The sequence below is a fragment of the Equus caballus genome, chromosome 3, assembly GCF_041296265.1.
Source record: "Equus caballus isolate H_3958 breed thoroughbred chromosome 3, TB-T2T, whole genome shotgun sequence".
Classification (NCBI taxonomy): domain Eukaryota; kingdom Metazoa; phylum Chordata; class Mammalia; order Perissodactyla; family Equidae; genus Equus; species Equus caballus.
Genome location: NC_091686.1, coordinates 18,444,951 through 18,471,107, shown reverse-complemented (window position 1 = coordinate 18,471,107; position 26,157 = coordinate 18,444,951). Strand labels below are relative to the sequence as shown.

Genomic DNA, 26,157 nt, shown 5'->3' with positions numbered 1-26,157 from the left:
ATTTGGAATAAAAGTATGGGAAATGACCATCTTAAAACTCTGGCTAAGAAATACAAAAAAAGAAAAGGAAAAAACTCCAAACCAATTTAAAAAGTACACATATAGGAATGAAAATAACTGTTTACAACTTCCAGAGTGTAACACTGCCTCATCCACATTCATCTAGTTTTAAAAACAGGGAGGAGCTATGAATATGTGAGGGCAATGAATACTGGTGTCCTATATTTAAAGTATTTTACAGGTTTATGGGTTAGCATACTGAGCTTAAATAAAGGGTCTTCCATGTGCAAAACAGATTAGGTTTGAAATGACCAAGCCTGTGGGCCAGTAGGCAAAACAAAGGGAGCATATATCCATCTTTTCCCACTTTACTGCTTTTAGAGAGCAATAGAGCCATTTAATACATACCTACAACTCACTTGTACATAAATTATTCTGAATAACGCTCTTATCTATCATTCACAAATTTTTTTTTTTTCTTTTTTAAAAAGACTTTATGTTTTCCTCCCCAAAGCCCCCCTGTACATAGTTGTGGGTCCTTCTAGTTGTGGCACCTGGGACACTGCCTCAGCATGGCCTGATGAGCTTTGCCACGTCCATGCCCAGGATCCAAACCTGTGAAACCCTGGGCCGCAGCAGCAGAGCGCATGAACTTAACCACTCAGCCATGGGGCCGGCCTCTTTAGTCTTCTTAAAGACTGGCACCTGAGCTAACATCTGTTGCCAATCTTCATTTTTTTTCTTCTTCTCACCAAAACCCCCCAGTAAATAGTTGTATATTCTAGTTGTAGGTCCTTCTGGCTCTGCTATGTGGGACACTGCCTCGGCATGGCTTGAGGAGCGGTGCTAGGTCAGCGTCCAGGATCCGAACCTGTGAAACCCTGGGCTGCTCAAGTGGAGTGCACAAACTCCACCACTCGGCCATGGGGCTGGCCCCCATAAATTTATCTACCACTATCTGAAATTAAATTACACTCAATCACCCAAGTATATCCTAATAGTTCCTGGGTAAAACAGGCTTATTCAGCATTAGCTACTCTGTTATCTAAGGTACATGGAAAAGGTTTCTTAGATTTGGGTAACTTCCTTGTTGCTCCTTACTTAACCCCTTCTTGGACACACACAATCTTGCCAAAAGCCTTGGTTCCTATAGGATTCATGTTCCCCAATCTAATAGTCCAGAGTGGATAGAATGGCCAGAGAAGTTTCAGGTATGTATACGGCAGGATGGTGTGAGGAGACTAAGCTGCTTGTTACCAGTGACAATGGTATTTCTGCAGCTCTGTCCTATCCGGTCTGATCCAGGCAGGCAGTATATGCGCCAGGTCTGGTTAGGGAAGGGACATGAATCATGTCCCATCACCTCTGTTCCATGTGCTAGTAGATGGGAAAAGGAGGAGGCAGATATGTTTAGATCCTACTGTTTTGATTTTTTTACACTATTCAGTATGCGAGGTTTTCCCAATTTCTCCAGAATGTGTCTTAGAAACTCAGGTACTCTTTTTTCTTTAATTTGTTGATTTATATATTATTTTTAGAAAGGATATGAGGGATTTTACAATATAAATACAAATAAAGTGAAGAAAAAAGAAATAGAAAAATGTTTTAAGTAGAAAGAACAGGAAATAAATATATCCCAAATCTAGAGTTATAGAGATTACTATAATTTCTATAACTGAGCTTGACCATGAACTTCCTGGAAGCCAAAGCAAACAGTAAATGTGATAAAGTCACTATAGGTCTCTTGTTGCCTGGTAAAGCAAAATCCACCATGTCATCAGGAAACACCAACTTTTTTCCTTTAACTTGAAGAATCTGTGTGTGTGTGTGTGTTTGTGTGTGTGTGTGTAATAATGACCAATCTAAGAGATGATATCTTGGGGCCAGCCCCGGGGCTGAGTGGTTAAGTTCCTGCGCTGTGCTTCAGCAGCCCAGGGTTTTGCCGGTTCGGATCCTGGGCGCAGACATGACACCTCATCAGGCCATGTTGAGGAGGCGTCCCACATGCCACAACTAGAAGAACCCACAACTAAAATATACAACTGTGTACTGGGGGTATTTGGGGAGAAAAAGCAATTAAAAAAAATGGCAAGTTGTTAGCTCAGGTGCCAATCTTTTAAAAAAAATAAAAAAGAGATGATATCTTTAATGATGGGTTTTCCAGATTATGAGGAGGTATTCATATGACTATTTCTTATAATGTCTTTCAAGCAAAGTTACGAAGCATAATAGGCTTCTGGTAATTTTCTATTTAACTTGATTCAAATGTACTGCTTTGAAAATCCAGAGGAACAAATGGAAACGTGGCCTGCAAAGTGTCTCCTAGGGATCAATTTTACGAGTTCTTAGAAAAAGACAGTTTAAAGCTGAGTTTTAAATTCCAAAGTTCTTTGTACATCATAGCACACAGAAACTTAAGAGTAGAGATTATCAGTTAGCTGTCTGCCTTTGCCGTGAAAGAACTCTGTCATAGCCCCTGTGTAATGACTTACTGGGTTGGGTTCTTGAATACTATTTGAACAAGGAAGACAAAAATAAGGTTTTATTTAAATTTACATGAACTTGTCTTTTCTGGTAATAAGTAGGTAACAGGATAAGCGATTTCTTGAGGCAATTCTTATTTTACAATAGTAAAATTATATCATAAATTGCTATGTCTTCAGGGGTATATATTCAGTTTACCTAAAAAGTTATTTAAATATAAATTCAAAAGAACAGAGTTTGAGACTGAAATCTGATTTTATAGGACTGTTCTTGCAATAGTCTGGGATAGACGTTACTGCCGTTTTAAGAAAGGTTCATACTGTAGTTTGAAGCAACTTCTATAACAAACTTCAATGTACGTTTCACATACCTGGATGTGGCGAATTAACAGGTGCCTACTAAATACCCTTTCTTCCCTTTTTCCTCAGTAATAGGCCCCTATATTGTTAGAGGTGGCAATGTGAAAAAAACACAGCCAAGTCTTCCTTATATACAAAGATGATCAATGAGATGTAGTAAAGGTGTTGGGTAAGTTTCTGGGAAAGGCTCTTTGAAGAGGCCTGACTCAGATGGAAGTTCTCTTTTATCCTTCATCCCACCCCTTCCTCCTCATTCCTTCTGGATCGTGAGGCCACCTTGAGTATGGGAACCAGATGCTAAACATAGCAGAAGAGGGGCTGGCCCGGTGGCTGAATGGTTAAGTTTGCGCGCTCCGCTTCAGCAGCCCCAGGTTTTGCTGGTTCAGATCCCAGGCACGGACATGGCACCGCTCATCAAGCCATGCTGAGGTGGCAGCCCATGTAGCACAACCAGAGGCACTCACAACTAGAATATACAACTACGTACTAGGAGACTTTGGGCAGCAGAAGAAAAAGAAAAAAGTATATATATATATATATATGTATATACATATATATATATATATATATATATATAGTAAAAAAAAAAAAAAAGTAAAAATAGCAGAAGAAAAAATAGAAGGAGCTTGGGGCCCCAAGCCACTGTGCTAGCCCTATAATGCCTATCTATATATTTATTTTATGGAATAAAAAACTAAATCTCTCACTGTTTAAGCCATTGCATTTCAGTTTTCTATTACAGGCAACTATATATAACCCCAACTAACCCATGTGAAGGAAACTTGCCAATCACAATTGTACTGAAATTGTTTATTTATTGTCTACTCTATTAGACCGAGAGCTACTTGGAAAAAGTCCATTTATTTTTATCTATCACCTAGCATGATGCTTGGCTGGTACTACATGGTTCATAAACTTTTGCTGAATTGAACTTTCCTTATGGAAATATGCTACCAAACTTAGCAAATATAATAAAATTATTTACATAATGTTATTCAGTTAATTTAGAACAATGAATATTTTATTTTTGTACTATAAAAAAATACACACTTTTTCTAAAAGTTGTTTTAGGAAAAGAAAGAACTGTCCATTTTGGGGTACGTTTCAAGATACCTGGCTGACATATTGTTTTCAGGAAGAAGTGGAATTTCCAGAACCTTTGTGCTGGCAATTATTATCTCTTGGCTTGCAGTAGCAACTGTCTTCCCAGTGATTCTATGCACCTGGTAAAATGCATGAGGTCGTAAATATCGATCATCTGCTGTTCCAATAAACATCTGTAGATTTATCGGCTTTTCACTATAGCCCAGGAGCTAATTTGGAAGAACGAACACAGAAAAATACAATTCATTATCCATGCATTTTACAATAAGCTTACAACAAGTAAGTCTATTATACCTGTATCATATATTATTGATACATAAAATGTTATTTCAAAAAAGATAACAGAAAAAGTAGTAAGTGAACAGCCCTCCAAATTCTGGAAATAGTTTAAGAGTTATGAAATGCTGGAATGTGTTACAAAGAGATGAGAGGTTTTTTTTTTAATAAATATCTAGGTCAACAAAAATTTTGCAAAGCCTTCTTAGAGGGCTGAACTCTGTATTCCAGGCAACATTAACCATCCAGACCAGACCTAAAGACTTCAGAGTGTGGACAGATCCTCTAACAGGCTGTTAAAATCAGAGACACTTTGTTTTAGTATTTAGTAGAAAGTCTGAAAAAGCCAATTCCATGTTACCAACTTAGAAACTCAACTGACTTATTAACAAGCTGGGCTACTTGACTTTGTTTTGTACCCTTCACTATTGCTGGGTTAAGATGACCACACAGGATTGATAAGAGATATGACCAGGAGGTGCTGGAGGCAAAAATAGGGACCACGAAAAAGGAAGCAATTAAAAGAAATAGAGCCTAAAGAAGTATACAAATAACACTAGGGGAGACTCCCACATCCAGTCTGATGGCTGTGTAGCATCCATCTGACCCATCATCATGAAGATAACCACCATAAACTGGAACAAATATAAAGAATGATTTGCAAACATGGAGAGCAGATACTGGAAGCAAACTGGCACATGTAAAAGAATAACAAAAGGTGTGCTTCCTGTTTTTAAGGCTTCTAACCTGAGGGAAAGCTACAGTCCAAGCCTTACAGAGTGGCTAAAATTTCCATAGAAAATCTATAGTCTGAAGGGTTTGCAGAACCAAGGACAGAATCTGAGACAACCATAGCCTCAGGAAAGTAAGACGGAAATCCCAGAAAGGAGACAGCCAGAGAAGTGGAGCTCCAAATTATACATATAAACTCTGCCAACCCTTTGGCTGACCTGTGAAACATCCACAAACAGGACAGATTCAAGCAGCCTAACCAAGGCTAAAATAACTGAAATGAGATTATAAGCTGCCATCAACCACAGGGAGACAAGTTTTGCAGGCTGGCTCCAATCAAGTTAAGTGCCTGCTTAAACAAACAAACAAATTCAACATTCTTTGGGAGTTTATATTTGTATGTACGTATATTTCGGTGTTGAGTTGTAGGAGTTCTTTGCATATTCTGAATATTAATCCCTTGTAGATATATGATTTGCGAATACTATCTCCCATTCTGTAGGTTGTCTCTTCACTTTCTTGGTAGTGACCTTTGATACAAAGGTTTAAATTTTGATGGAGTCTAATTTATTTACTTTTTTCTTTTGTTGCCTATCCTTTCAGTGTCATACTTAGACCACTGCCCAATCTAATGTCAAGAAGACTTTCCTCAATGTTTTCATCTAAGAGTTTTACAGTTTAGGTCTTTGATCCACTTTGAGTTAATTTTTGTGTATGAGGGAAGGTAAGGGTCCAACTACATTATTTTGCCTGTGGATATCCAATTTTCCCAGCACCATCTGTTGAAGACTGTCCTTTCCCCCGGTGAATGGTCTTTGCACTCTGTCGAAAATGAATGAGCACATACGTAAGGGCTTATTTCTGGGCTTTCTATTCTATTCCATTGGTCTGTCTTTATGCCAGTACCCTATTGTTTTAAATACTGTAGCTTTGTTGTAAGTTACAAGTCAGGAAGAGCGAGTCTTCCAACTTTACTCTTCTTTTTCAGGATCATTTTGGCTTTGTGGAGCCCCTTGCAATTCCATATGAGTTTGAGGAAGTCCTTTTCCATTCTGCAAAAAGGCTGTTGGGATTTTCATAGGTATTGCATTGAATCTGTAGATTGCTTTGGGGAGTAATGATATCTTAACAATGTTAAGCTTTCCTATCCAAGAACACGGGATGTCTTTCTACTTATTTTTATTTTATGTATATTCAGATTTTATTTTTATTTTACTTTATTTCCATTATTTTTATTTCTTTCAGCAATATTTTATAGTATTCAGTGTACAAGTCTTACACCTCCTTGGTTAAATTTATTCCTAAGTATTTAATTTTTTTAGACACTATTGCAGATGGAATTGCTTTCTTAATTTCCTCTTCAGGTAGCTCACTGGTATATGGAAACACTGGTATATAGATAAGTGTGCGTTAATCTTATACCCTGCAACTTCACTGAACTGGTTAATTAGCTCTAATTTCTTGTGGGTTATTTAGGATTTTCTATGTACAGGAACATGTTGTCGGTGAATAGAGATAGTTTTACCTCTTCCTTTCCAATTAGGATGCCTTTTATTTCTTTTTATTACCTAATAGTTCTGGCTAGAACTTCCAGTACAAATGTTGAATAGCAGTGGTAAAAGCAAGCATCCTTATCTTGTTCCTGATCTTAGGGAAAAAGCTTTCAGTCTTTTATCATTAAGTATGTTAGCTGTGGACCTTTCAGAAATGATCTTGATAATGCTAAGGAATTTCCCCCTTGTCCTAGTTTGCTGAGTGTTTTTTGTTTGTTTTTAATGAAAGGCTGTTAAATTTTGTCAAACATTTTCTTTGTCAACTGAGATGATCATCTGGTTTTTAGTTCTTCATTCTATCAATGTGCTGTATTAGATCAATTGATTTTTATATGTTGAATCGCCTTTTACATTTCTGGGATAAATCCCACTTTGGTCAGCCTGTATAATCTCTTTAATGTACTGTTGCATTTGATTTGCTAGTTTTTTACTGAAGATTTTTGTGTTTATATTCATTACGAATATTGATCTGCAGTTTTCTTTTGTATCTTTGTCCTTATCATTATCCTTTTGATTAAAAAAAAAAAGTCCCATGTCTCTACTGAAATTCCTCCATCTCCTCACATCTCTTCACTTTTTCTACCGGATAATTTAGCATTTTTATCATGGTTATATTAACGTCTCTTTCTGATAACTCCAACACAGATGTAGAGTTAGACCTAGGCCATCTCTGGGTCTGCTTCTATTGATTGTTTTCTGTTTATTGTGGGTCACACTTTCTTTTACATGTGTGTACTGTTTAACATATACTAGACATTTTGTATAAAAGAACTGTGGAGACTGAAGTAAAAAATATTTAATTCCAGAAAGAGGCATGCTATTTCTTTTGTCAGGTCACAGTTCTTAAGCTATGTCTGGGCTTTACTGGACCTTTAGTCTGACTCCTCTACTTTGGGATGGTGGCTTCCTTGCACTTGGTGGAAGTCTTACAAGCTTTGGAGAGATCTCTCTCAGCAATCCCCACTTCTACTTTTGGCCCCAAGTGCCCTCTGGGAAAAAGATTTGCTCTCTGGCAGCTTTAATCCCTTAAACCAGCAAGAGAGCAATATGACAATGTAGGTTGCATAAAGTCCATTTTTCAGTAAGCATAGCAAAGGAAGAATCCAGCTCTTTAAGGGAGTATTGGTAGCATTTCTGGCACCCACTCCCAAGCACTGTCAGTACAAGGTGTAGCTGTGAGTCACAGTGTCAGTGATGTTTTCACTATAGCAGTACTGGCTAGGATGGCTGGATACTGTTCCAGGCCATGTACCTTCCAGGCCTGAGATTTTATGAGCTGCCTAATAACCTTTAAAAAATTTTCTCTTCTGTTTCTGTACTATGGTTTATAAAGTATCCTCACACATGATATCAAATATAGAGTACCTAGTACAATGTCTGGCGTGTAGTTAGTGATAAACAAATGCTAGCTATTAGTCTGCATCCATGATTCTAAGTATGGAATTGAGTCAGAATTTCAAATGTGTAGAAGGGGAGTTTTATTGTATCATGTGGTCCTTCAGTGAATGCTTTACTCCCCCCTAATTGCCCATCCCTGGCTTTACATTGGAGTTTGTAACCAAGCAACATCATAATTTATTGATTATCCTCCTCTACCCACTAAAAGACAAGAAGATTTTTGCCTATTATCAGATAATATAATTTACTCAGGATGGTTTTCAGTCCTCTAACATTTATAGAGAAGCAATTAAAGCCTGGACCATTGCAATAGCCTTGTAAGTGCTCTCCCTGTTTTCACGCTTGCTCCCCTACAGCCAAAACAAACTTGTAACATTAACCGGATAATTTTACCTTCCTGCTCAGAACTCTCTCATGGTTTCCTTCCACACTCAGAAATAAATTCAAATGTCCTTTGATGATTTACAAAACCTATATGATTCAGGCCCTGGCTAACTTGTTGCCTTACGTTCTGTTCTCTCCCTTCCACAGTCTGCTCTGGCCATCCTGGCCTTATTGCATGAACTACCCAAGCTCATTTCTAACCTCAGGGCCTTCATACTTAATATTTTATTCCTCTGAAACATTCTTCCCTCCAATCTTTATACTACCTCACTTCTTCAGCTCTATACTCAAAGGTCAGCTCCCCAGAGAAGACCACCCTATCTAAAATACCACATCTCTGTCCTCTTATCCTGTTTTATTATTTTTCATAGTATTGATCACCATCAAAAGTGTACTATACACTTGTTTATTATCTGTTTTCCTCAGTATCATATAAGTTCCAAAAAGAGAAACTTCATCTTGTTGACCACCCTACCCCCTTCCTCTTTTTACTGAGGATCCATTATGGAAATAGTCATATTGAATGTTAGTGCTTCAGCCAGTATTATATAGGTGACACTAAAATAAAGAACAAAGTGGCATGTATTAAACTTTAAGGAATCAGTGAAGACTCTGAAAGGCAGAAGTTGATTATTAATATAAGATGTGGGGAAACATATGACAAAAAGCAATTAAGGCTCTCTGAAGAAGAAAAAAGAATCATGGAAACCAGCTAAGAGGCTGAAGCACAAAAATGATATGTACTGGAGCCGGCTCGGTGGCGCAGGGGTTAAGTTCACACGTTCTGCTTCTCGGTGGCCCGGGGTTCACTGGTTTGGATCCCGGGTGCGGACATGGCACCACTTGGCAAAAGCCATGCTGTGGTAGGAATCCCACGTATAAAGTAGAGAAAGATGAGCATGGATGTTAGCTCAGGGCCAGTCTTCCTCAGCAAAAAGAGGAGGATTGGCAGTAGGTAGCTCAGGGCTAATCTTCCTCAAAAAAAAAAGTTTAAAAATTAAAAAAAAAATGATATGTACTGAAAGTTTAAACTAGGGTGGAAGTGAGAACATAAATAGAAAATAGGAATGGAGAGGGATGAATGCAATAAATCTTTCCTGAGACCCTCAAGAGATTTTTCTAACTGACTACGTATAGATTAATAAAGAGAAGTGAACAAAGAAGTTAGAAGTTCTGAGCTTCAACTCCTAGGAGAATGGGTATCACTAGCAAATAAAGAAAGTGAAGAAGTCAGTGATTTAGAACAGGTTTGGAGGGAGATAAAGTAATATTTTCAACATTAGTCATATTGTATTCAAGGTAACAGTGAGCCATCTAGATGGAAATGTGAGGCTATGTAAGACATACACTTTTTTAGGCCCAACCACATTGTTATTACACAATAAACATAACGCTTTGCTACCTAATTTGATAAATTTGAAATCCACTTTTCTTTTCTTGTTTTGACACGAGCACGCACTGTAAAACTTCCAGTGCAGCAATACTCATGGCACTTAAAACACTACTGAGTTTTAACTGCATCATTGTGATTTGCAGTGCCATGAGCAGCAGTGTGAAGTGATGAGAGTGCCACATATGTTTGTTATCATAACTACTCTGCCATTGTTGCACAAAAACAGCCATAGGCAATATACAATAAATGAGCATGGCAACATGATCAGTGAGGTGGACTAAAGGCATTTAATGAAAAAGGGCCAGAGATTCAAATTCCTATCAATGCATGGGATAATCATAGTTCTTCAAAATGCAGAACTAGCCTATGTTGCACAGAACTTTAGAATGTACCATCATGTATTCATGTATATAGAAAAATTTATGAACTTAGAATCCAACTCCTTAGAACAAATAAATACCCCCCAAGATTGCAGTTTTAACACATGAATTTTTCATGAATGCAACGACCAAGTAAACTGAGGAAAACTTTAGCAAGAGAGCATCATTTCAGAAAATCATGTCATTGCCAGTAATGCCACTCACTCATGAAATTTAGGTTGCTGATCAACACACTTGCCTTTGTACCTGAAATACTCACAGTGATACTACTGGTACCAGTATCTAACTACTTCATGGTGTCTTCTCTAGTCCTCCAGCCTTTTCATTTTGAAACATAATGATTTTTCTAAATAAGTTTTCTAACTGTATTTCCTCTTAATATTAGAGCATCATATTGATATTCTTACAATTATATGTGTAGGTTAACTAACTTATCCTTGATTCCCATTTCAGGTTAATAAAGTAGTATTACAAAATCTTTGTTAAAAAAAGAGAATGGGGTTGGGTCTGATAGGATTGGGAACCATTAGTCTTGGACCAGTTTGCCTAAAAGCAAATCCTCCAGTCTCCTGTCTAGGGAGCATAAACCTATCGCAACCATTTTGGGAGTTAAGAAAGGGGATCAGAGGTCTCCCTATTCAGTATGAAGCCTTTCATTATGCTTCCCCCTCCATATCCACCTCATTTTCTGTACAGATCCTCAAGCCCTGCCTTCATTATTCCAAAACCTAGAATCTCTATTTTATTCCCTCTAAAGAATAAATTTCCAATATGCTCTTAGGGCAAGACAGCAGTTATCACTTGGCTATATCACATACAAGAGAAAAATCCAAGAAGTATAACTGCTTCTTTTGTAGACTTTCAACCAACCCTGTTTTCAGTCTCACCTCACATCCTACTTTCAGAGACACCCAGTGCCTCAAATTCCTGAGCCTTTCCAGGGTTCTTTAGTATGAAATGATTTGTGCTCCTTATTGTTGCAGCTGCCTAATGTCTAATGAAGGTAAACACATGTTTAATCTACTATATTTAACTGGAAGCTGGGGTTTTCTGTAAATATTTAAATATTTATGTAGACAAGAAATCTATTAGAATTTTCAGTTGTGATTTCTTTTCACATATTTTGGTATAAACAAGTTAACAAACATTAAAGCTTTAATTAAACGGAAAATATTCCATAAAAAAATAAAATGCCAACATGATCACAACAAAAAAAAAGCCTAACTAAAGAAGAAACTGCAAAAGTGTGGGCACGTGTGCATATGCACACAAATGAAGTTCAGCCATTTTTCTCTTTCGGTTTACAGCAGGGCAGATAGGCTAAGTGATAACAATGAATGAGATTCATCCACATTTGTACACAGAGGTGAAAAAGTGAAGGTAGAGAGTGGTGATACACTTTGCTTTAACTAAACTAGTTCATTTAACCTTTTTTTTTTTTTTGAGGAAGATTAGCCCTGAGCTAACTACTGCCAATCCTCCTCTTTTTGCTGAGGAAGACTGGCCCTGAGCTACCATCCACGCCCATCTTCCTCTACTTTATACGTGGGATGCCTACCACAGCATGGCTTTTGTCAAGTGTTGCCATGTCCAAACCCAGGATCTGAACCAGCGAACCCCGGGCCACCAAGAAGCAGAACGTGTGAACTTAACCACTGTGCCACCGGGCCAGCCCCAGTTCATTTAATCTTAAAACTCCTGTGGAATACACATCATTTTTTCCAGTTTACATATGAAGAACCTAAAGCTAAGAAAGATTAGGGAACTTCCCCAAACTCACGGCTAATAAATGATTAGCCATTCCTTCACTATACCTGTTGCTCTTTCATGTTTAATCCTAAATTGAACAAATTATTCTACGAAACCAACTGTTTGTTCATCTAGTAGAGCAAGAAATACCAACAACTTTACCACTCACTTCTAAGTCAGTAAAGCGGACAGTGACCATCTTATTATCTCTACAGCTTAGTATAGTACCTAGCATGTTAAAGGTATTCACTGTTGAATGAATGAATTTTGGAATAACAGAGTATCATTTGGTGGAGCAAAATAATTCATGATGTTAGTCAATATAATTACTTAAAGAAGAATTGCAGCACTAACTTAGCTGTTCAAAATGAAGTAGTTAAATCTAAAATAGAAAAAACAAAAATTTTTATTGCTATCTATTAAGTTACCCAAATATCACATAACGTACCAGTAAGTACTATATACCAAAGTATCCTAGTCATATTAGATGACTCACATTAATACCAGCTTGGCAAAGAAATAAGCCACCTGTCCTTTATACTTCGAGGGTAAAATGAACTGGTGATGGGGGAAGGTAGTCATGCATATAACATTTTAAAAAGAATATATTTCCTATACATATTTCAGCCAACATCTGCTCTAAACATATATACTACAGCATAAGAAAAATAGGGCTTCTTCTATGCACCTCAGGGATTTTAAAGAACCATCAAATAAATTAAGATTACCATGCCATCCCATTTCCCCAGGACATTAAGTTGTAGGCAATAAACAAATTATTGCTACTGTTAACACTACTCTCTAAAAACTTTCATGTAGTATTAGTTTACTTCTTTTCAGACCACCTTCTGTTTTGTAGAAGAAAGTAAGCCAAGTTGTTTGTTATGTTTCCATATCGTTTCCATAGCAAAGGTCTGTGCCTGCTTAATTTAACTAAAGCTGGAGGGTTAAAGCCTGAAGGTCACTATAGGACAGACTAGAGCAGCTTCAATAAGAGAGCTGTTCTATTATCAGTTCCACTAAATTACCTGGTGGGAGGGAATCTGAATAGATTAGAAACACGTCAACACATTGTAGAGATACTAAAAATACAAAATTAAATTTCCATAATATAAATTGCTTTAAACTGAAAATGTGCCTATAACAACATTATATAAAAAATCATCACTGGGAAAGGGATCTTGGTGTATGATGAAATCAAAGTCTAAATATGAAAAAAATACTACAATCCCCGTTTTAAAAATTTCAGTAAATTTTGCAATAAGATTCAAAATATTTATGCCTTAACAAAACATCACTGTATAATAAAGTATGTGTGTAATTTTATGCAATTTTATCCTGTGTATAAATTCAAGTAACTACCATAAGAATCAAGATACAGAACTCTTCCATTACCACAAACGAATTCTCTAGTCTCCATCTCTACAGCTCTGCCATTTTGAGAATGTTCTATATATAAATGGAATCATACAGTATGTAACCACTTGAGATTGACTTTTTTCCACTCAGCATTAATTCCAGGGAAAATCATCCAGCTTGTTGTATGTATCAATAGTTTGTTCCTTTTTATTTCTCAGTGGTAGTACACTGTACAGAAATACCAGAGTTTAACTATTCATCCATTAGGATTGTTTCTAATTTTTGGCTATGAAAGATGAAGCCACTATAAACATTACCATACAGGTTATTGTGTGAACATAGTTTTTATTTTTCTGCGATAAATGCCCAAGAGTGCAATTGCTGGGTCACACGGTGAGTGCAAGTTTATTTTTTTAAGAACCTGACAAACTATTTTCCAAAGTGGCTGTACCATTTTACATTCCCAACAACAGTTTATGAGGGATCCAGTTTCTTGGCATCCTTGCTAGCATTTAGTATTATCACTTCTTCTTATTTTAACTGTTCTAGTAGGTATGTAGTAATATCTCATTGTGGTTTTAATTTGCATTTTTCTAATGACTAATGATGAGGAAAATCTTTTCAAATGCTTATTTGCCATCTTATCTTCTCTTCAGCAAAAATGTCTGTTAGGTCTTTTGTCCATTTTCTAACTGAATTATTTTTTTTTTTTTTTTTTTTTTTTTTTTTTTTTTTTTTATTACCTTTCTTTTTTTTTTTTTTTTTTTTTTTTTTTTTATTTTTATTTTTTTTTTTAAAGATTTTATTTTTTCCTTTTTCTCCCCAAAGCCCCCCGGTACATAGTTGTGTATTCTTCGTTGTGGGTTCTTCTAGTTGTGGTATGTGGGACGCTGCCTCAGCGTGGTCCGACGAGCAGTGCCATGTCCGCGCCCAGGATTCGAACCAACGAAACACTGGGCCGCCTGCAGCAGAGCGCGCAAACCTAACCACTCGGCCACGGGGCCAGCCCCCTAACTGAATTATTTTTTACTGTTGAGTTTTGAGAGTTCTTTATATATTCTAGATACAAGATCTTTGTCAGATATGTGGTTTGCAAATGTTTTCTCCCTGCCTATAGCTTCTCTTTTCCATCCTCTTAATAGGCTCTTTCATAGAGCTAAAGTTTTTAATTTTGATGAAATCCAATTTGTCAGTTTTTTCTCCTAGGCATAGTGCTTTTGGTATCATGTCCTAGAATTCTTCTTTGAGCTTGAGGTCCTGAAGATTTTCTCCTGTTTTCTTTTAAAAGTTTTATGGTTTTACAATTCACGTTAAAATTCACCATCCATATTGAGTTACTTTTTGTATTACATGTGAGGTTTAGGTTAAGGTCTATTTTTTTGCTTACAGATGTCCAATTGCTCCAGCACCATTTGTTAAAAAGACAATGTAAAAGCTCTTAAAGCATATTTATCTTTGTCTATAAACAGTACATCTGTTACATAAATACAGTTGCCATTACCTATGTTAAATTAAAAATTGACATAATTTCAAGTGATTTTCACATTTTGAAAAACAAGAATAAAATGTTTCAGATAACTCCTAAAATGCTAGTACTTTTTAGACAAATGAAATCAAATTCTATTGCTGTGTATTTCTTGTAATTCACTAATATGCCATATTCTCTTGGTCTTACAGGCTTCTAAACCAACACTACCCAACAGATGATGAAATGATGAAAATATTTTATATCTGCATTTTTAAAAAATTCATGATCCACGTTGTATCAATTCTTGTGCAAGATGTGAGGTTTAGGTTAAGGTTTATTTTCTTGCCTATGGATGTCCAATTGCTCCAGCATCATTTGTTGAAAAGACAATGTAGCCATTCGTGACACGTGGTTACCAAACCGTTAAGTGTATTTGTTAACGTAACTGAAGAAATGAATTTTAAATTTTAGTTAATTTAAATTTAAATGTGGCTAATGGCTACTGGATTGGATGGTGCAGCTATAAACCCTTCTCTCTTCTTAATACTTTTCCTTCCTTAGTATTCACCTTTCCCCTGGCTGTCTGTTTACTAATTAGCTAGGAACTTTCCTCAAATAAGCAGTGCCTGATTCAACCCCTTCTTCTGGGTTTCAGGTCCCTATTTGCTCTCATAGAGATCTAAATTTCCTCCGTTAAATCTTTAGCATACTGTATTATGTCACTAGCAAGCCTCACTATAAATTTCATGGGAGTAGGAAACAAGTCTTATTTTTTCCTCCACTGAATTCCCAGCTACAGTAACAGACTGCCTTGAATTTATGAAATATTTGCAAATCATACTAATGAATAAGATTATTTACTTTAAATAAAAGAAGAAGTTAATTTATTAGTTGGCTAGAAGGTAGGTGGTAGTTTTCTACAGCTTTACAGTTCTGAGTTCTTTCATAATTTCAAGAAATATATACTTCAGAAACTTAGCTGTCAAGGTATAAGTATATTGAGGACATCTGAAATTTTCCTTTGGCAAATACCAGAAAGCCTTCTAGAATTGGTGCATAATGCCCTTCTCCTTTCATTTTGCTATACCGTGAACCCATGGAATGCAAACATAACTCTTTCAAATGACAGTAATTAACCCAGTTGAATTCTAGGATGCCAATGTAGATACCTATTCTGCTACGTATTCTTCATCAGGCTTCAGAGAGTATTGATCCAGCTACTCAAAGAAGCCTAAGTAACAATATTAGCTAACATTTACTGATCATTTACTATGTGCAAGGTACTATGCCATGTTCTTTACGTGCAATGTTTCATTTAGTCCTCACATCAGCTCTTAGGCAGATTGTATTATCATCATTTTACAAAACAGGAACCGGAGGTAAAGTTCCCTCCATAATTAGCCTCTATCACATCACATTCTAATTTCTGATATAGCACTTAATACATTCTAATATAATTTTGTTTATTTGTTTACTCACTCATTGACTCTTCTTAGTATAACAAAAGAAAGGCCTTTGAGGTCAGGGACCTTATCTCTCTTGTTCATCTCTGGATCCCCAAATTTAGAATATTGTCTACAACGTAGTGAGCAATCAAAAAATATTTATTGAATGAGTGAAAGGACAGATGGGTGAATAAATTAAGCAATGAATGATTCAATAAAAGGTCTAGAAAAGTTAAGTTACTTGGCCAAAGGTACAGTAGAGCCCAGGATTCAAATTCAAGCAGTCTGGTTGCAGAGCCTCTATTAATCACTTAGCTACTATTAACTCCTGAATATAATTACATATCAATACTGTGTAGAGGATATGGCAGAGAAGGCACGCTAACCACCCAAGGCCTACGTATACAGTTGTACAGTAGAGTAGAGTATAGAGTTGTTGCTGAGGAAAAATTGCCCAGGCAGTAACAACTTTCTCAGTCTTCTTGCATATAAGTAGAGCCAGGCAACTACTTCTGGTCAGAGGACTGTGAGTGGTAATAAATGGTAAAATTTCCAGATTCTGTGTATCTTATGTGCCTTCCTTATACTCTCTTCTTTTTTCCCAGATGTGTTTAAGATGATGACATCACAAGATGGACAGACCTTGGAGTCATGAGCGACAATCTGAAACAAAGTGAAAAATAAACTTTTTCTTTTGTCCTAAACCACTGAGAACTGGGAATTATTCGTCATAGTAGTTAGTCTACCATGATTAATCCAAGAGAGCTTAAACTACAATAATAGTAAACAAGGTCTAAGATTTTTTACCAGCGGATATAAAGGTAGTAGAAACAGTACCAGACTTTAAGTCAAAGACAAGGGTTTCTAAAAAGTCTTACTTGGGGAATTAAATGAATGTGAAAGTACTTTATAAAATTAAAAGCACTATGAATTGTAAGATAACTGCAGTATAAGAGGCAATATGGTATAATGGAAAGAGAAACAGCAGGGTCAAAAGACATGGGTTTAAGATCTCTGCCAATTACATTATGTGTAATCTTAAATCATCTGTACAATGCACTTGCCTTCCCTTTTCAAAGAACTTTGGTGACTATTAAATATAAACTCTGAGAAAACATTTTGTAAACTGTAAAGCACTACAAACAAGTCAACTCTTGCAATCAGCAGCAGCACAAATCTGCAAAATGTCACTGAATTTAGCAATTTAAGTAGCAAGTAGTTTTCTAGCACTTTTTGGATAAATGTCCACATTAAATCAAATTATTTTAAAATTATTTGTACTAAAACCTAAATATTATTCTAAAAAAAAAACAGAGACTCTATAATATCTTAAACCATCTAAAAAAAAATTCAGAAAGTTAAGATCTGCAAAAGTCTCTTCCAATCCTAGTGAATGAAAACGTGTGTTTTCACTAGAGGACTCCAATGAAAACTATTGATTTTAATTAAACAAAATTTTCCCATATTTGAATAATTACTAAAAAGAAAAATAATCTGATTAAATACTCATTATAGACTATGTTAAATTTATTAAAGATTAATTTCCTGGCAACAAGCACACAATTTAATTTCATTTTAGACTAAATTGCCTCTATTTCTCAATTATGCTTGTGCATTCTGAAGGCACTATAGAAATTTTTTACCCCCACAACACAAAAACATTGTGGACATATGAATCCCAAACAAAACCAATGAGAACTTGGAAGAAGATTCTTAACAGTGTTGCATAATTCTACAGTCCCTAACCACAAACTATAAAAACAAATGAGACTACATATATATACATATCATTCATCTATCAGCCCTATTTAATAATAAAAGAACATTCAGATTCTATTTGGCTCTCTCCATCTATGAATTCACTACATTACAGAAAATACAAGTAAGAAGTAGACACTGGTTGCATGGTTCTTATAACATCCTTGAAACAGAAAACTATTGTGCAAGAAAAAGCATTTGATAACACTCAACATCTGTTTGTGATTTAAAATAAAAAAAGTAAAACATGCTAGCAAATTAGTTTAAAGGAACATTTTTAATCTGATAAAATGTATTTAAAATAACAAACATAAACCCACAAAAAATCCATAGCTAACAAATTAATGGTGCAATTATGAACAATTTTCTTCTGAGTTTGGGAAAAAGACCAGTATGCCCTCCATCACTACTTTAATCTGAGAGTGTGTTAGGAGGTCCTAGTCAATGCAATAAGGCAAGAAAACGAAAAAAAAGATATAAAGATTAGGAGAGGATTCTGGAAAGATGTCAGAGTAAGAAGCTATCTCCCTACCAGGAAACAGTTTCCCCAGTTAGACAGCAATTACACTGGCAGAATCTGTCTGACACAACCATTTTGGAACTCTGGAATCTACTGAAGGCTTGCAACTTCCAGGGACAGATTTGGAGGGTAAATTGTGGTTAATTTTGATCAATTTCAGCTATTAGCACAGTAGCAGCTACTCACCTCCTACCCCTAATTACATGGTATGGTCCTGAGCAACTTGCACTACAGCTGGTGGGAGCCATGTGGACAAAAAAATACTTGTCCTCTAAATATTGGGGATCTGTGCTCTGATCACTGATTGCTGCTTCTGATAACAGAGGCGCAGATAAAGAGGTGGGTAGCCATTGATGCTGCACCTCCCTCATTGTTGCAAGCCCCTCCTCGTCTGGCTAAAGTGACTTCCAGGGGATTTATAGGGCTGGCACCCCTCACCCTGCCCCATTTTTCTTTTTTTCCCTTCTGGAAGACACAAATTAAACAGTAGGATATTCCAAAATAAAGAACTCATACATCTCAACAACAAAAAAACTACCAACCAGGGCCAGCCCCGTGGCCGAATGGTTAAGTTCGTGTGCTCCAATTTGGCGGAGGCTTTTGCCGGTTCGGATCCTGGGCGCGGACATGGCACTACTCATTAGGCCATGTTGAGGTGGCATCCCACATGCCACAACTAGAAGGACCCACAGCTAAAATATACAACTATGTACTTGGGGGATTTGGGGAGAAAAAGCAGGAAAAAAAAAAACCAAAAAACTAACAACCCAATTAAAAAATGAACAGACATTTCTCCAAAGAAGATATACAGATGGCCAACAGGCACATGAAAAGATGTTCAACGTTACTAATTATCAGGGAAATGCACATCAAAACTACAATGAGGTATTACCTCACACCCATCAGAATGGCTATAATTAACAAGACAGGAAATAACAAGTGTTGGAGAGGATGTGGAGAAAAGGAAACTATCATACACTGCTGGTAGGAGTGCAAACTGCTGCAGCCACTATAGAAAACAGTACGGAGAGTCCTGAAGAAATTAAGAATAGAACTACCATACAATCCAGCTATTCCAATGCTGGGTATTTATCCAAAGAACATGAAAACATGAATGTCTAAAGATATATGCACACCTGTGTTCACTGCAGCATTATTTACAATAACCAAGACTTGGAAGCAACCTAGGTGCCCATCAAGGGACAAATGGATAAAGATGTGGTACATATACAAGTGAAAAACTAAATCATGAAGAAATAAACAATCTAAATATTCCTATACCTAGCAAGAAGATTGAATTAGCAATCAAAAATCTCTTGTCAAAGAAAAGCCCTAGACTCAGTGAATTCAACCAAACATTTAAAGAAGAACTAATACCAAGATTTCTCAAACTTTTCAAATAAATTGAAGAGAAGGGAACACTTCCTAACTCATTCTACGAGGTTAGCATTACCCTGATACCAAAGCCAGAAAAAGGCACTACAAGAAAAGAAAGCTACAGACCAATATCCCTTACGAACATTGATGCAAAATCCTCAACAAAATACTGGCAAACTGAATTCAGTAGCATATTAAAAGGATTATATAGCATGACCAAGTGGGATCTATTCCTAAAATGCAAGAATGGTTCAACATATGAATATCAATCAATGTAACACACCACATTAACAGAATGAAGGGAAAAAAACACAGGATTATCTCAACTGGTTCAGAAAAAGCATTTGGCAATTATTCAACACCCTGTCATGATGAAAACACTCAACAAACTAGGAATAGAAAGAAATTATGTCAATGTAACAAAAGGCATATATGAAAAATCCACAGCAAACATCATACTCAAAGGTAAAAGACTGAAAGCTTTTCCTCTAAGATCAGGAGCAACTCAAGGATGCCTGCTGTCACTACTACTATTCAACATAGTACTGGACATTCTAGCCAGAGCAATTAGGCAAGAAAGAGATAAAAGATATCCAAACTGGAAAGGAAGAAGTAAAATTCTCTCTGTTCTCAGGTGATATGATCTTATACAGCGAAAATCCTAACAATTCCACACACACACACACACAAAAACTATTAGAGTTATTATATAAATTCAACAAAGTAGCAGAACACAAAGTCAATATACAAAAATCAGTTTCATTTCTATACATGAACAATCTAAAACAAAATTATGAAGCCAATTCCATTTACAATAGCATAAAAAAGAATAAAATATTTAATTTTAACTAAGGAGATGAAAAAATTGTACAGTGAAAGTTACAATACACTGCTGAAAGAAATTAAAGACGACATAAGTAAATGGAAACATGTCCCACGTTCACTGAGTGAAAGATTTATTATTGTTAAGATGTCAATACTATCTAAAACAATCTGTAAATTCTATACAATCCCTATCAAAATTCCAATGACGTTTTTTGCATGAACAGAAAAACCCATCCTAAAATCATATGGAATCTCAAGGGACCCTGAATAGCCAAAACGATCTTCAAAAACAAAAAACAAAGCTGAAGGTGCCACAATTTTGGATTTCAAAACATACTACAAAGCTGCAATGACCAAAACACTGTGGTACTAGCATAAAGACAGACATATAGACCAATGGAACAAAACAGAGAGCCCAGAAATAAACCCTTCAACATATGGTCAAATGATTTTTGACAACAGTGTCAAGACCATTCAATGGGGAAAGGAGAGTCTTTTCAACAAATGGTGCTGGGACAACTGGATATCTATATGCAAAAGAATAAAGGTGGACCCTTACCTAACACCATATACAAAAATTAACTCAAATGTATAAAAGACCTAAATGTATGACAAACTACAAAACTCTTAGAAGAAAACATGGGGCAAAAGCTTCATGACATTGGATTTGGCAATGATTTCTTGGATATGACACCAAAGACAGAGGCAACAAAATAAATCCCGGTTTGTGTATTGTTAATGAAAATTAAAATTTTGTGCATCAAAAGACAGACTAGGGGCTGGTCTCATGGCCGAGCAGTTAAGTTTGCACACTCTGCTTCAGCAGCCCAGTGTTTTGCCGGTTCAGATCCTGGGCATGGACCCAGCACTGCTCATCAGGCCATGCTGAGGTGGTACCCCACATAGCACAACCAGAGGGACCTACAACTAGAATGTACAACTACATACTGAGGGGCTTTGGGGAGAAGAAGATGGAAAAACAACAACAACAACAAAAAACCCAAATGACCTAATTCAAAAAATGGGCAAAGGACTTGAATAGACATTTCTCCAAAGAAGATATACAAATGGCCAATAAACACATGAAATGATACTCAACATCACTGATCATTAGGGAAATGCAAATGAAAACTACAAGATGTCACCTTACACTTATTAGGATGGTTACTAACAAGAAGTCCATAAAATAACAAGTATTGGTGAAGATGTAGAGAAATGGGGACCCTTGTGCACTGTTAGTGGGAAGGGTGGTTCCGCCAAAAGTTAAAAATAGAATTACCATATGATCCAGCAATTCTACTTCTGAGCATATACCCAAAAGAACCAAAAACAGGGTCTTGAAAAGATATTTGCCCACCCACGTTCACAGCAGTGTTATTCACAATAACTAAAATGTGGAAGCAATCCAACTGTCCATCGATGGATAAATGGATAAGCAAAACGTGTATACAACAAAAGATCATTCAGCCTTAAAAAGAAAATTCTGGCATATGCTACAATATGGATGAACCTTGAGGACATTATGTTAAGTGAAATATGCCAGTCACAAAAAGACAAATATCATATGGATTTCACTTATACAAGGTACTGAGAGTAGTCAAAATCATAGAGACAGAAAGTAGAATGGTGGTTTCTAGGGGCTGGCAAAGGAGGAAGGGAGTATAGAGTTTCACTTCTACAAGATGAAAAGAGCTATAAAGATGGATGGTGGTGACAGTTATACAACATTATGAATGCATTTAATATCAGTGAACCGTACACTTAAAAATGATTAAGATGGGGGCCAGCCCAGTAGTGTAGTGGTTAAGTTTGCACGCTCCACTTCAGCAGCCAGGAATTCACAGGTTCAGATCCTGAGTGCAGACCTATACACCCTTCACAAAGCCATGGTGTGGTGGCATCCCACATACAAAACAGAGGAAGATAGGCACAGATGTTAGCTCAGTGACAATCTTCCTCAAGCAAAAAGAGGAAGATTGGTAACAGACATTAGCTCAGGGCCAATCTTCCTTACCCCTCCTCAAAAAAAATAAAATAAAATAGATTAAGATGGTAAATTTTATGTTACATGTATTTTACCATAACAAAGTTTTCTGGGGGAATAAAGGTATAAAGATTAGAAAGAAAGAAGTAAAATTCTCATTTTTCAAAGATGATCTGACTATTTAGAAAACTCAAAAGAGCTAAAATAAACTATAAGGTCAAGGAATACAGAGTCAAAAAAAATCAACTGCATTTCAATATTCTACAGACAAAAAATCCGAAAACGAAATAAAAAATACCATTTATAGGGGCTGGCCCAATAGCCTAGTGGTTAACTTCAGTGCACTTCTCTTCAGAGGCCCGGGTTTGGTTCCCAGGCATGGACCTACACTAGTCACTCGCGGCCATGTTGTGGCAGTGACCCACATACAAAATAGAGGAAGATGGGCACAGATGTTAGCTCAGGGTAAATCTTCCTCAAGCGAAAAGAGGAAGATTGGCAACAAATGTTAGCTCAGGGCCAATCTTCCTCAGCAAAAAAAGCACCATTTGTAATAGCATTTAAAAAACACTGAACCATGGGGCCAGCCCAGTGGCGCAGCAGTAAGTGTGCATGTTCCACTTTGGCGGCCCGGGGTTCGCCAGTTGAGATTCCAGGTGCGGACACGGCACTACTTGGCAGGTCACGCTGTGGTAGGCATCTCACATATAAAGCAGAGGAAGATGGGCATGGATGTTAGCTCAGGGCCAGTCTTCCTCAGCAAAAAGAGGAGGATTGGCAGCAGATGTTAGCTCAGGGCTAATCTTCCTAAAAAAAAACAAAAAAAACAAAAAAAACAACACTGGACCTTAGAAACAAGAAAAGATGTGAAAGATTTTTACACTGAAAACTATAAAACACTGCTAAGAGGAATTTAGAAATACAGGCATACCTCAGAGACATTGCAGGCTCAGTTCCAGACCACCACAATAAGTGAACATTGCAATAAAACAAGTCCCACAAATTTTTTTATTTCCTCATGCATAGAAAAGTTATATTTATATTATACTGTAGTCTATTAAGTGTGCAATAGCATTACATCTAAAAAACAACGTACATAGCTTAATTAAAAAATACTTTTCTGCTGAAAAATGCTGACCGTCACCTGAGCCTTCAGAAAGTTGTAATCTTTTTCTTGGTGGAGGGTCTTGTAAAAAATGTAATATCTGTGAAGCACAATAAAGTGAAGCACAATAAAACAAGGTATGCCTGTGACAAAATAAATGGAGGGATAGACAATGTTCATGGATTGAAAGCATCAATATTATTAAGAGGTCAATTCTCCCCAAACTGACCTGCACTTTCAACATAATCGTAATTAAAATCCCAGGAGGAGAGTTTTACTTTTTGGGGGGGTAGAGATTAATAAGATGACTCTAAAATTCATACAGAAATGCAGAAGACCCATAATAGCCAAAACAATCTTAAAAGAAAAAAGAAGATTCACATTACCAAATGCCAAGATTTACTATAAAGCCACCATAATTAAGGCAATGTAGTCATGGTACTCAGGAAGACCAAATAGTTCAATGGCATGGAATGAAGAGTTAAGACAGACAGCCACAGGTATATGGTCACCTGATTGATGACAAAGGAACCGATGTAGTACAGTAGAAAAATGATGGGCTTTTAATAATGGTACTTGGTCAACTTCTATCCGTAAGAAAAAAAATGCATCTTAACCTTTACCTTTATTCCATACACAAAAACTAATTTGAGATAGATCATAGACCTAAATGCTAAAAGATAAAGCAATAAAGATTGGAGAGGAAAACACAGGAAACTTGTCTTCATAACCTCAGCGTTAAGTAAAGGTTCTTGAACAGGATATAAAGCACTATCCATGGAAAAGATGACTGACAGTTTGGACTTCATTAAAATTAAAAACTTCCATTCATGGGCCTTCTTAGCAGCATAGTGGTTAAGTTTGGCACGCTCCACTTCAGTGGCCTGGGTTCAGTTCCCGGGTGCAGACCTACACCACTCATCACTGGCTATACTGTGGCGGCAGTTCACACACAAAAAGGAAGATTAGCAAGAGATGTTAGCTCAGGCTGAATCTTCCTCCACAAAAAGAGGAAGATTGGCTCAGCGAGAATCTTCCTCAGCAAAAAACAAAACAAAACAAAAACTTCCATTCATCAAAAGACACAATTAAGAAAGTGAAAAACCAAGCAAGAGACTAGGAGAAGAAATTTCATTTACAACACATACTACCTGACAAAGGACTTATATCCAAAATATTAAAAATTCCTACAAATCAATAAGAAAAAGAGACAATTAATTTAAAAATTGGTCAAGAGATGTGAAGAGACACTTCACAAAAGAGGATAGCCAAATGTTTGATAAACACTGAAAACATGTTCAACATCACTGGTCATCAGGAAATCACAAATTAAAATCAATGTGATACCTCAACATCCGTACTAGAATGGCTAAAATTAAAAGACCAACAACCAAGTACTGGTATTGATGTTGACGTGGAATAACTGGAACTTTCACACATGGCTGGTTAGGAGTAAACATTGGTATAGCTCCTTTGAAAAACCACCAATTCCACTCCTACACATATACCAAAAAAGATGAATGCTTTGTACATTAAAAGATATGTAAAGTTGCAGGGTACAAAATCAACTTACAAAAACCAGTTGCATTTCTGTACGCCAATAACGAACTAACAGAAAGCGAACTCAAGAATACAATCCCGAGTGATGTCAGCAACATGGCGGTGTGAGCTCACCCGGGACTCTCTCCCCTCCAAATTACAACCAAAAAGAGCAACTGCTTTCCAACAACAACAACAAAAATCCTAATAACAGAAATCGTCAGAGACCCACAGCAGCCAAACGACGGAGGGCAGAGAGGCTGGAGCTGACCTTGGAGGAGCTGGAGAGGGGTAAGAGAGAACTTCGCTCCCTCCCCTAGAGACTGGGATCACTGCCCCGGGTGAGGGAAGCAGCGGGGGTGGGGCCCCGCGTCTGGGGATTGTCCAGGACTCCCACAGACGCATGCAGCAGAAACCCTCTAACGGGGAAAAGCTTTCACGTGGGGGAACACATTCTTCTCAAGCGCGCATGGAACATTCTCAAGGACAGACCATATGTTGGGAAACAAGCCAAGCATCTACAAATTTTAAAAAATTGAAATAATAACAAGCATCTTCTCCAATCATAATGCTATAAGGCTAGAAATTAATTACAAGAAAAAAGCTGAGAAAGGCACAAGGATGTGGAGACTAAACAATATGCTATTGAACAAGCAATGGATCATTGAAGAAATTAAAGAAGAAATCAAAAAATACCTGGAGACAAATGAAAGTGATAACACACCATATCAACTCATATGGGATGCAGCAAAAGCTGTATTAAGAGGAAAATTCATTGCAATTCAGGCACATCTTAACAAACAAGAAAAATCGCAAATGAGCAATCTCAAACTACACCTAACTGAATTAGAGAAAGAAGAACAAACAAAGCCCAAAATCAGCAGAAGGAGAGAAATAATAAAAATCAGAACAGAAATAAATGCTATGGAAACAAAAAAGGCAGGAGAAAGGATCAATGAAACAAA

General features: G+C 36.8%; 1 protein-coding gene across 2 annotated transcripts in view; it reads right to left on the bottom strand.

The window, feature by feature from the left end:
- Positions 1 to 26,157, bottom strand: part of NFATC3 (nuclear factor of activated T cells 3) — a 128,006-nt gene that overhangs the window by 55,444 nt on the left and 46,405 nt on the right. For both annotated transcript variants that reach the window (XM_023637170.2, XM_023637171.2), the window contains exon 4: positions 3,957 to 4,156. In XM_023637170.2, coding sequence (XP_023492938.1) covers positions 3,957 to 4,156 — 200 coding nt within the window. The remainder of the gene's footprint in view (positions 1 to 3,956; positions 4,157 to 26,157) is intronic.